The sequence below is a fragment of the Manis javanica genome, chromosome 14 (genome assembly GCF_040802235.1).
Source record: "Manis javanica isolate MJ-LG chromosome 14, MJ_LKY, whole genome shotgun sequence".
NCBI lineage: Eukaryota > Metazoa > Chordata > Mammalia > Pholidota > Manidae > Manis > Manis javanica.
This window is the reverse complement of record NC_133169.1, coordinates 92,666,953-92,679,751: the sequence shown is the minus strand read 5'-3', so window position 1 is coordinate 92,679,751 and position 12,799 is coordinate 92,666,953. Positions and strand designations below refer to the sequence as shown.

The 12,799-nt window shown below is 50.2% G+C and overlaps 1 protein-coding gene across 2 annotated transcripts in view; it reads left to right on the top strand.

Moving 5' to 3' along the window:
* Positions 1 to 12,799, top strand: part of DPYSL3 (dihydropyrimidinase like 3) — a 98,422-nt gene that overhangs the window by 37,270 nt on the left and 48,353 nt on the right. Inside the window, exon 1 of one of the 2 annotated variants that reach the window (XM_037016198.2) lies at positions 4,538 to 4,689. The exons of the other annotated variant lie outside the window; for it this stretch is intronic. Coding sequence (XP_036872093.1) covers positions 4,651 to 4,689 — 39 coding nt within the window. The 5' untranslated portion in view covers positions 4,538 to 4,650. Of the gene's footprint in view, positions 1 to 4,537; positions 4,690 to 12,799 lie in introns of those variants that run through there. 2 annotated transcript variants of the gene reach the window in all.

Here is a 12,799-nt window from a genome sequence, read left to right as displayed (position 1 = left end):
TTTGAAATGGTCACGTTTCTTGACCTTCAACGCACCGCAGTCTCGTGGTGTCCCCTCTCCCTCATTGACGACCCTCACCCTTCTTTTCCTGGTTGCTTACTTCCCCAGGAGATGCTTGCTTCCCTCCGATCTCACCTCACCCAGCACTGTTACTGTAAATAGTACCTAGAGGCTGACAACTCCCAGATTTGTACGTCTGGCCCAGATCTTCCCTTAAATGTGCAGTGCTTGCTCAGCATTTCACTCTGATATTTAAAAGGCATGTATACAAATGTATTTTTGCCCTTCTCCGGATCCTGTTCTGCCCACAGTTTCCCGTATCTCAGGAAAATGCACATCCATCTTTTCAGTTGCTCAGGCCAACAAATTTAATGTAATTGTCATTTCCTCCTCTTCTTATGTCCTGGTCAAATCCATCTGCAGGTGCTGCTGGCTTTACCTTGAAATATGTCCATATCCGACCATTCCTCACCGACCCCCCGCCCCCCGCACCGTTTGGCTCACACCTACCGTGATCTCGCCTGGCTTTTGGGACCCCGTATGAACAATTCTGGCCCAGCCTCCAGACACCAGAGTGGCTTTGACCTCCCCGCCCCTGCTTTATTTATCTTCAGTGCATCTGCTGCCATTTTAAACATAATATTTTGCCTTTTTTTTTTTTACTCTTGACTTGTCCCTATCCTTGACTCTAAGCTTGAAGAGGGCAGGGATTTTGTCTGTCTTATTCAAATATTTGTATCAGTAATGCCTGGACACCCATAACAGGTACTCAATCCGTATTAGCTGAATGAATTAATAAGTCATCACAAATACTAATACATTGCTAATAATAAGACCATCATTTTAGAGATTAGGAAGCTAAGGCTCAGAAAGTTCAAGTGATCTGATCATGGTCGAAAGTAGGAACTGGGTGAATTGAAATATAGACAGGTCCCTCTACATCCAAGTCCGCTCCTTTAACAGTGCACCTTTCCGGGTTCTAGTCCACAGCATTCCCTCTGAATGCAATTTCACTTTTTTCCAAGACGTTCTTTAAGCGAGCACAAGGCTCTTGCTCGTTTCCTGTGCTGCGGCGCTCTCCTCTCAGGCTACAGCTCTCTAAGCAGTGCTCAGTTCCCAGAACTATTCTGCTGAGCGATTCTCTGGCCTGTGGGATGCCCTGGAATTTTGTGACTGTGCCATATCACTGAAGGGATTCCTTATCATCTTAAATTCACCTGCTCTGAAATCTAAAATCAGGAAACCCGAAGAAGCCTAAGAGCAGCAAAAATAGACATTCTTAAATCTAGATTCTAACCACATTTCCTTAGTTAAAGGAAAGTTCTTGTTTTATCTATTTACTCTTTATTCAGACACAATTTAAAACATTCTTAGATACACTTACCTAATAATTATTGAGCAGTTTCTGTGGGTGAGGCCCTGTTCCATATACTCAGGATATAGAAGTAAACAATATGGACACATTCCCTGCCCTCAAGGAGCTTAAATTCTAATGATGGGGAGAAGGACAGTGTTTACTAATAAATTAATATGTCATGTGGTGAAAAGTTCCATGAAGATCATTAATGCACAGAAGGAGCCCTGTTAGTGCCAGGCAGTACTCTTGAATAAGGGGAGTAAGCTCCATGGGACCTGGGACATTTCCTGGCACCTAGGAAATGAATAGTGGGTGGTAACCCCAAAGTAAATACTGTGTGACTATTGTGAGAATGAGTGAGTGAGGGTAGAGAGCTCAGTTAGGGAGTCACCGCAGGACCAGGACGGTAGGCTAGACACAGGGGGAAGCTTTGCATATTGAAAGAGCAGATCAGACTTGTCAAATGTCAAAAAGAATACAATGTGGTAATGAGTTTGATGTCCTTTATTTAAGGGGAAAGAAAGCACGGCTTGGGGGAGCACAGGGCCTCCTCCCAAGCCGGGCCACACTACTTCTAAGGGGTTTTAGGCAAGAGCGAGTTTTACAGAGAGTTGGGAGTGGCAACAGAAAACAGGGAATGACTGGCTGGGAGGCCTGGCATCTCCATATGGGACTCGCAGGGTCTGTCTTCTAGGGTAAGGTAAGCCAGCTAAGCTGACTTGGAGAGTGATGACCGGTATGTTAGGCTTCCTGGACAGGTGGGCTGACTTAGGTCAGCCAGGCACTGAGGCAGCCTCCTTTTTGTGGGTCCCATTGTATGACTTTATCAATATGGATTGATAAAAGACAACCAGTAGCAGTGCTTGACAGATTGGATATGGAATGCAAATTGGATGGACTGAAGAAGAGAAGACAAGGATGATGCCAAGTCTTGGGCCTGAGCGACTAGAATAAAATAGCTTTGACTGAGGTATGAAAGTCTACCCATGTGGTAAGTTTGGTGGCCAGAAGTTTCTCTGGGACCACAAAATAAGTGTCTCTATATCCTTTTCCCTCTCTCATAGTTTCCTAAGATACCTAAAGCCAAGCACTGCTATGTGTCCAAGGAAAACCCATTCAGAGTCATTCTACTGTGGAAAACACCCCTGCTGGTTCCACTCCCCACTCTCTTGGCTAGACACAGAGGCATCTTGTGTTGATGGCTGCCTTTCTTATTCCTGGAATAAAAAAGCCAAGGAAAGCTTTTTCCTTCAAACTCATCTGAGACACTTTATTTAGACTTAAGAAAGAAAAAAGATGATTGAAAGGGACAAAAGAGAGAAAAATAGTGTTTGTTGTACATTTCTGTTTATGGCAACAACTTGAACTGATTAACTGGTTATTATGCAGTTACGAACATGGTTTATCACCAGTCTGATCCCAAGAAACACAAGTCCTAAGCTCCGTGACCTCTTGCATGCAAACCTGACCTCAGAGTTAACCAAGTCTTGTCATTTGAAACATACACACACACACAAAATCATCAAGTGATCAAAATACGATATAAATCTATTTAGTAGAGAATGTTCTGGATGATAACGACAGTAACAGGAGATAACCTGGATGCAAGGAAGGCAAAGAAACCCATGAAATAAAAAAAAGAAGGTGCTAGTATTTCTTTGGGATTTAAATATCTCATTGCATTTCTTAAGAATTTACAAGATCCTGTCCAGCAAGTTTGGGGCAAAATCTAAAAATCTATGGGAAAGAGAGCTCTGCAGGGTTTCATAGTGTGTAGTTAATTCTCTTTTTTACCCAGTTCTAAATATAATCCTGTTCATTTGCATGCCAATCCCCAGAATGCTTCGTAGTTTCACAACTCTTGGCTAGTGGTCTCTGCATAAGAACAAAGAAAAACGGTCCGGGCGTGCCTTTGGCTTCAGTCTCCCCCCAGCCCCAACCCCAACCGTGCTTTGTTTGCAAAAGAGGACGGAGCGGTGACCTTTGGCTGGCATTCATCCTCCCAGCCAAATATCACAGAAATAAAGTGGAGCCCGCCGTGAACTCGCCTGCATTCAGTCCAGTTACCCGTGAATAACCGGAAGCTGGGGTTAACTCACTGGAGAGGCAGGTTTTCGGGGGGTCCTAGCGTGTGTGCCCTCTGATTATGTGACCACGTGCTTCATTTCAGGTTTGTGGGAACCAAGGCTGGAGTTTTCCGTACCCTCCTTCTGCAGGTGCTTTTATATAGCTTCTCTATTGCAAAGTAAGCCTTCAATTTAATGAAAAGATGTCCAGAAGTGTGGTCAGTGGCCGCCCACTTATGTAAGATCCCTAACGGTCATGCTTAGTGACCGGAATCCCTGTTTAGTGGGGCCCGAGGGTCGACAGCTGAGGAGTGGGGGTGGTGGGAGACTCGTCTCGAGAGGTTTTAGGTTTGCATGCCAGGCCGTTTCTGTTGTTATTCGGATGGTGTGTTGGGATACTTCGCCAGAAGACCTGAGCCCCCCCACCCCACTCCCACCTGCACTCGGCCTCCTCCAGGTGGCCCCCCAGGCGTCCCCTGGCCCCTCGCTTTGGCGGGGAGCGTAAGGACAACACATCCCGGCGCCGAAAGGCCGTGTGCCTGCGCCTCGTAACACTCCGGCCTTCGTCCGCCGGCCCTGCCCGAAGGGAAGCGGGGCCGCGCGGCCCGGTCCCGGCTGCGTCCCCCCGCTGCGCGAGCTGCCCGGCCTCCGCTCCCAGGGCGGCCGCCCGGCTCGCCCTCCGCCTCGGAGGCCGGGCGGCGGCCTTCCTTCCGGACGCGGTGTCCGAGGCCGTCTCGCGGCTGCCGTGGGCGCGGGCGGCCGCCTCGCGTTCCCCGGTGTCGGGCAGGGCGGCCGCCGGGCTGCGCGGAGCCCCACCGCGCCCGGCCTCCCGCGGGGCGCGCCGACGGCGCACGGCAGGCGGGCGGCCGGGGCGAGGCCGGGCGGGAGGGAGGCGCGGGCGCGCCCCGGGGCTGCGGCGGCCCCGCCCCGAGCGGCCCCGCGCGCCCCCTGGCGGCCGCGGGCAGGGACCGGGGGGGGGAGGGGCCGCGGCCGCCGTCCTGCCGCCCGGGTCCCCGCCGCGCCGCCAGGGGGAGACCCCGGGCTCGGTCGCCAGGGAGGCGGGGGCGCGGCGGCCGGGCCGGGGCCGGGAGCCCGGCTATTGTCTCGGGCGGGGTGGGCGGGGCGGGGGGCGGCGGCCGGCGCGCGCGCTCCACCTGATCCGGGCGCCGTGCGCGCGGGCGGGAGCCGGGCCGGCGGGAGGCAGCCGCTGCAGCCGCCGCCGCCAGCATGTCCTACCAGGGCAAGAAGAACATCCCGCGCATCACGGTGAGTCGGCGCCGCGGGGCGGCCGGGGCCCCCGGGACGGACGGGCGCCGGGCTCTGTGCGGCGGCGGGCGGCGGGCGCCGCGCGGACGGAGCGACCGGGGATGTGGGGAAAAGAAAACAAAGACGACACCCGAACAGTGGCGCGGGGAACTTGGGATTATTTGTCCGCCCTCCCACCACCCGGTGGTTTCCAGATAACGCAGGGCTCGTGCGCTCCCGGACCCCGCGCACGGGGGTGTCGGTGTGCGCCGCCCCCGCGAGGGGTGCTTTTTGTTTAAGGTTCCTTTTGGCGGGGCGGGGTATGGAGAGATGACACCTTCCCCCAGGGGTGCCCGGGGGCCCGACCGCGCCCCTCTCCTAGCGCCAGCCCAGTGCCTCTGTCCCCGCGCCGCGAAGGTGCTGGGGTGTCTGGACCACCCGCCCTCACCTAGTCCTCTTCTCGCCTCTCTTCACCCCGATTCATATTTGGTGCGTCATATTCGAAACTGGACATGGCTGTAGCGGGAATGACCAACTTTTTTTTGCCCTTGATGCATTTTACAGTTTTCAGGTCTGTTTTCTCCCTTATCCCAAGAAAGGCTTTTTCTAGAGCATATTTGAGTGTGCGGTCGCAGGCGCACGCTGTGTGCAGGTCGCGACCAGCTGCCTTTGTGTGCAAAACCCAGCCACCCGCCCGGAGGGTGTCAGATGCGCTTTGGCCATCGCCTAGGGCGGGTGGAAGGGGAACGTGCCAGTGTCAGGTACGGAAGCCGCATCTTCGCCCGCGTCTAGCAAGGAGCTCTCGCTGCAAAATGCCGCGCCCTGGTCCGGTATTTCTCCGGGATGCGCTGGAATGATGCCCCCGGATGGAAGGGACAGTCTGGGATGGGCATTAAAAAAGAGCAAGGACAAAAAGCCGCTGATACTGGTTTAGCACGAAGCAGTGCGGTTGTGCTTTGTAGTGAATGGGGAGGGGGTGCGCGCGTTTGTGTAGTGGGGGAATGGGTGGCTACTCCATCTTTGCAAGACGAACAAAGGAAGTGATCAGCTGGCCCCTGGGGGCTCGGCAGCCGCCCTAGGCTGAGCCGTACCTGATACTGTAGTGAATTTGCCGGATCCGCCAGGTGTTTCTGTGGGCCGGAGTCTCTGCACTTATCCGTTGTGCTTGGACCAAACACCCTGTGGGTTTGCGATTGCCAGGCGGGACCTTACTCTCTGCAGGCAGGAGGTGCGGTTTACTGTGAAGTGGTTTATTTCTGTGGCAGCACCCTACCTTCTTTACGCACCTGAGCTTCACCTCACACAAGTACACTCCACCTCTGCCTGCTGCCCACCTGGTCCCAGGGAAGAAACTACCTAGGGAGAAGGGTTGGAATGGATAGGGCTCCCTGTGCCAGGTGCAGGTGTTGGGGTTAAACCCGTCCTCCTTTACCGCTGCCTGACATCAACCGACCTCACGTTAATGAAGAAACATGTGGGTTTTCTACAGTGCACAATGTTTTCTCAGTGCCAGTTGACTTTGCAAATAGGTGTGGAAGAAAGTATCATTTAAAAAAAGAAGGCCAATAGGGACAAAAACTCAATTTTTATACTTATTTCCCTAACAGAGGGATGAATCTCAGGTCCCTAGCTATTAACACATGCAGCAGGTATGCAGCATTTATGCGGCTTGCTCTACATCTTGTACGCATTTGCCAATTCTCCTGTGTGGGATAAGCAGATTTTTTTTTCCCTCCCTTGTTTGAAGACCGCAGTGGTTAAGGTTCGAGGGCCACGCCCGTTCTTCTAGGTAATATTTAAGTCACCTTTTAGGACAGGACAGAAACAGAAATGTCGCTCTGATAATTTGCCTTAGGAGCCGCCCTAAATGTGGCTGTGCCCTGCCGCCAGGGCCAGGCTTGCAGGGTCCCCTTTTGTTCCTGTTAGGATGGTCTCCCCTGGGGGCAGCCTTCCTGCGTGTGGGGCGTGGTGCTGCATAGCAGCCTGTGCCTGGAAGCTGGGGCTGTTGTCTCCAGCGGCTGTGACGGGAATGGACCGTGGTTGTGAATTTCTCCAGGCTAGCTTGCCTTGCATTCATTGTTGAAAGGGGTCTCAGGTGGTGGGGAGAAGATGGGCACGGCAGGAGGCGGGTATTGTCTTTGGGGTCGGGGAATCCATTTGTAGATTTTTCTCCTGCTTTGTATTTCTGTGAACAAGGTTCCTATTTTAGAATAGAATATTTTTGTATATTTGCATGTCTGTAGATGTTTATGGTTACACATTACAAGGATGGTGGTACTCTTTCTAGATATAGTTAAAAACAAAAAAAATGAACAGATAGACATACACAGAAAATATTATTTAAAATCTTTAGTACAACAGATATTCCCTACTGTCAATTCTAACATATTTTTTAAATGGTGAGATTATGGAATTCGTTTTCTATCTGCTCTGTATTCCTTTCTGTGAAGGCTGCCCCACCCAGCAGCTGAAATGTTGCTAATCTGAGAACCGATGGGGGCAGTCTTCTTGCCAGGCACCCTTTGCCTCCCCAGGCACCACCCTCTGCCACAGTTTGGAGGCCACAGTAAGGTTTTGTTTGTTTTTCTTTCTACCTATTTTTTTCCTTCCCTTCTGAGACTAAAGCCTTCTTACTACCATGTGTTTATTGGTTTTCTGGAGGGAGGGTTTCTCTGTAGCTGGTAGAACTGACTGGAGCTTCCCCTGTGAGTAGCTCAGGCCTCACATCTCGTTCCTTCTCAGGTCGCTGTGTGCATGACCTGTACAGTCTACCTAACCCCAGCCCTGGTGTCTAAATATCAAACACTGGCGGTTTGGGTGGTTCGTCAGGTCAGAGCCGGGACATTGTCTTGTCATTCACTTCTGTGTCCACTGTCTAGCACACGGCTTAGCGCATAGATGCCTGTGATCACCAGTTAAATAAAAAATGAATTGGAAATTGTTCCTAATAAGAGTAACTCACACCTATTGAGTGTTGGTGTCGGTTGTTGTGCTGTGTCCTGCATGCATTGTCTCATTTAATCCTTGAATCAACTCAGTTCTTATCTGACTTCACAGCCTCAGCTTCCCTGGTACCATGTGAAGCAGAGATTTTGAAAGGTGGGGTTAAAAGACCTCCAGAAGCCCCTCTAGGAGACACATCTTAGAGAACTGGCCTTGTGCAAATCCTAATTGGATTTCTGTAAACGGTATCTTGTAGATAATGCATTTCCACTGCATGAAGGTCGGCCTGTATGTGTGTGATGTTTGTGGGGAGACGTGTCTTCAGACAGGAGGACAACCTGGAGGGAGTGGCCTCGGGCCTGCAGCCAGGACGCCGTGATTTTCCTTGAAGGACGTGATTGTGGGGGCCGTGGGAGTTGTTCACTTCGGAGGAGAGGTGGAGGGGCCTCATGAACCGGAGGAACACCCAGACCTGGTCTGGGGGCCCCAAGCCAGGCCAGAACCTGGTGGGGGGGGGGCACAAGTGCAGTGCCCCTGGATCTGTGCCTTTCTCTGTTTCAGGTTCACTTTGGGTCGGGAGGAAGTATTAGCAGACAGGGGCCTCGAGTTTGGGAGCCCAAAGGAGGAGAAGTCACCCAAAGCCAGCTCTGTCCCTGTAAGGCCCGTGGGTGGGAAGGCCCCAGTGAAATACAGAGGGGGAACGTCAGAGACCCAGGAACTCAGAGACCCAGGAACGGGGCGCATCCTAGATACCTTATCATGGAAATCCTGGCCCAGGGGCCTGGGTGTTCATTTGCTGCTTTATATTTTGAGCAGGTGTGTGGTGATTCGCAGCCAGGTCATCCTTCTTTCTCAAACACTAACAAAAGCATCAGGTGTATAAAGAGCTCTGGCTGATAGTAGCTGTGACAGAGCCGGCTGAGCCCTTGGGCGAATTCTGGAGAAACAGAGTTCCTCAGAGAATTCAAGTCTGTGTGGTAGAACTGTCAGTTTATAAATAAAAACTCCCCCCTGCTTATCTCCCTGGACTCGTGCAAGGCTCAAATGAGGTGAACCGGAAAGCGCTCTGTGAATCCCGCTGTGTTCATGATGGGGGACACTGATTTATTTATAAAATCCCAAGTTCTATGGGATGTGGAAATTATTAAAGGACTGACACTTGACAACGGTCTTAGAAAGAGACGACTTAGGAAATGAGTTTTTTAATACAAGTTTTCAAAAACAAAGAAAAAGTGAAGCACGGTGTTACACAAAAACTTTTTCTTTAGTTATATTAGTGTTCCTCAGAATTAGGCTTGTCTTTCATTTTTGACAGTCTGATAGAGGCCTTCGGATTTCGATATAGAGATTCTCCCTTAACCTAAATGAAAGACGTTTCCTTATTTAGTTGAACTATATTGTTTTTTAGTCATGATCAGCTTCTAGCCTAGAGCGACACAGGTTATGAATACTCTTTCTAGCAATTTTCTCACCACTCCGTTAGTGGCATTTCTTCGGCCCCATCTCTTCAGCTGGAAAAAATAAAGTTGAATTTGAGAAAGAACAAAAAAGCCCTTCATATCCTAAAGGCCCCTGTGTTCCTTACCTGTTGACACATTTCATAGAACCGTTCATGTTTTCTTAATTACATTTACAAAATTAAGAAAATGTTTACAACAGTAGAAGTAATCTCCTTAGGATGGATATGTGCCTCTCCTTGATTAGATCCCTGCTCTTAACGGTAAAAGGACTGGAAATTTGAATATGCCGTCACCTCTCGAGGTGGGTGTTAGTCGGAGGCCCGAACCGCTTTCAGATCTGCTCCCATGTTCTGTAAGTGAACGGGGAACAAATGAGGAGAACCCAGGACAGCCCAGAGCAAGGTTCCTCTATTTGCAGACGCTTCTGCTATGAAACCCCTCTCTCAACAAGCTCAATATTTTTGTCTAGGTCACCATATGAAATACACCAAAAAAAATTGTTTGGTAGAATAAGATGAGCCTCTTAACATGGCCTCTTCTTTTAGTCCTTGTATCTACGTGGAGTGCATTATATAAACTGCTTCCCTTAAGGCTTTTAATTAGATTGTAGGGAGCTCAGGGGCTAGAAAGATGAAACTGAGCAGAGTGGAGCTGTTCTTAATAACTTCCGTTTACTTTGGCGCCTTAGCACAAACTGCGTGGACCACTCACCTGACCCACGACGACTCCTCTAGCTACAGTGATTAGCTATCGTTTTGGCTTCTGAACAGAGGCTCAGAGAGGTTAAGCAACTTGACTAAAGTTACCCAGCTGAAAAAGGAAGCTCCCGAGATTGAGCCCTCCAAACGTGAGTTACATTCATAGGCAGGAAAGCAGTCATTCCATATCCACAGGTGACTGTCGCCGCCCCATCACCCCCAGCTGCCCACCACACCTATTGGTTCCCAAACGGGGGTCAGTGTTCATGGGGGGGACGGAGTGCGAACGGCCTGGCCAGACTTGTCCTGTCACCATTGGAAAATAACTGAATGCATGTCCTTCAAACAGGGGTTCGGGGGTCGCTCTGCCAGCTGTCCGAGTTAGCTTCTGGCTTCGGCCCCGGAGCATGTACGAGTGCGGGGCGGAAGGACAGATGCTATTTTTCTGCGTTGTGTAAGTGCAGATCTGGGCCCAAAGCCCCTTCTCGCTGTCTGTCCGTGTCGCCTTCTCAGACAGAAAAAGCCGGGCAGAGAAACACAGGACACACCCAGCACGCTCGCCAGCTGGGGGAGCTCCACCCTGACATGGTCCAGGACCCTCTCTGGGACATCCGGGATCAAAGGGCACAGTTCTCCTGCCTGAGTCTCTCTCTCTCTCTCTTTTTATTTTTCCGTGGAAGTGCTGGGCAATTAAATAGGAAGGATAAAATGAGATTCTATTTTTTAAAAAAGGAGTTCCTCTGACAGGTAGAACCAAGGAGCCTCTGGCCTTATTACTTGGGATGGAAGACAGGCCTGGGGCGGGGTGTGGTCAGCACATGTGGCTCAGGCCTGCCCGGGCCTCTAATTTATGTATGACTTTGGGCAGATCCTTGCTCCCCCTCTCAGATTCTGTATCTGTCAAATGAGGGCATTGGACTAGATGCTCCCCAAGGTCTCTGCCAGTGCACGTGACCCTGAGAGCTTTTATTCACCACCTGTTTTCTCCAGCCCTCCCCATCTTGTTCTGCACCCACAGAGAGGGGGTCCAGGCCCCTCCCGCTGCCCACCGGGGAGGGGAGCCCAGTGAGGGATGGAGGAGAACGGTAGTTGCCGGCGTGCACTTGGTGCCACTAGGCAGCGTCTCTGTTGAATACAAGAGTCCTTGGTTGCTTTTTACACTTAAAATCGCAGCCTTTCTCCTCGTCCAGAGGGTGGACTTGGTTAATAGACTGTGCAGAAGACACGTGGGATGATGAGGATTGATGGGTCCTGTCCTTAGCAGAGCCTTAGTACTGATTCAAATGAGTGTTACTAAAGTGATACCATGGTTCATTTGTGGGCACATAGGATCTCTCTTTTGGATAAGGGTGCCATTGATAGGGACACAAAAGGGACACTTGCCCCAAATCCAGACTGGCAAACAAACCAGCGGAAAACAGCTCCCGGTCTGTAGCCGCTCACCAAGCTCCTTTCAGTTGCTCTCGCCCATGTTACAAATGTGATGGCTGCCGTCCAATGGAAATGACCCGTCCTCAAAGGCCAGATAACGCCACGGACACTCCATGCGGCAGGGGTGGTTTCTGTTGTGTTACCAGTGAACCTCCAGCGCTTAGTCTTTGGCTGGCACATATTAAGCCCCTTGTCAATATTTGTTGAATGAATAGATACATTTAACACTTACTTTGCAGGAATAGTTTGAGGTGAGAAGATGATGGAACAGGTTGCATACATTGGCACTTGTCCATCATCTGCCTTTCACCGACAACCTTCTAGAATATTAACGTCTAAGAGATAAGGCCCGGCACTAAGCGACCGGCATAGGACCCCTGGGCCAAGAGCGACAGGACGGCCCTGGAGCAGGAAACGCAGAGTTAACTGCAAGCTGGGACCTGACGGGCAGACGTTCCAGGCAGTCCGTCCATCATTTGCACTTTTCTTCTCAGGCGTCCCTTCCTCTCCTTCATCCAAATTCTGCATCTGGCCTGTTTCTCAGCCTGTTTCGAGGGCCTACCTGGGTGCTTCTTGCTTGCAAGCAGGCCCATTATTTCTCTTACTGCAAATGATTTAAAAGAATTAGTAGAGACCCTTATGCCTTCTTTCAAATAGAGAAGATTGCCACCCTGACTTTGTGAACCAGGATCTAACATGCATCCTGACTGAGGCTTCTTTCTGCCTCTGCACGAAAGCACACGTTGCTAGAGTTACTAGCAGCAGTTAGATAGGCCAGTCTGCGTTTGTGTGGCGAACTCTGCCTTTCAGAGTCCTTGGTTAGGGAGCAGCCCAGGTCCTGTCCCCTGTTGAGGTCAGCCGTCTAAAAACAACGTGTGTGTTTTCTCCAAGATGTTCAGTCCCTCACCCCTTTGCATCTGCCAGCTTTCTCTGGGCTTTTATCTGGAGCTATTCCTGTTATTAGCTTTAATTCTGAAATTTATTCTTTGGTTTGAGGGGTGGGGACAGTTGGACTTAAAGCACATTTTACCACAGAGCTTATCTGTGGCTGTAAGCCATACAGTTACCGTCTCAGTGACCTATTTGTGATGGGAACCGCTAGGTCCTCTCAGAAGGAGCAGCTGTTAGGAAAAGTAAAGTGGAGCATTAAAGTATATTCATGAAACCTAAGACCTTAGGCCAGAAAGCACTCGAGATACTGGATGTATTATAATGCGTCTTATATAATCAGAGGTAATAAGAGCATTTTTCCATTTTTAATTGAGTAAATATTTATTGATTATAGGGTCTGGGCCTGGCACTGTGATGCTTATCACAGAAGCATACAGGAAAACATCTAGGAAACATCCAGGAATGTACAAGAAAAAATTTGTTTAATAATAAGAATTAACATTTATTACATCTTGTAGTAAGTGCTTTTTAATCATCATCTCATGTAATCCTCAAAATAACCCAATCAGGTAATGGATTTCCAACTAGGTCTTCCCATTTTACAGATGATGAGGGAATTTGCCTTAAGACAACACAAGCCATAAGTGTGGTTGGAGCCAATTCAGACTTGCTCAGGAGTCCACGTTCTTGACCCCACAGGATGGTACG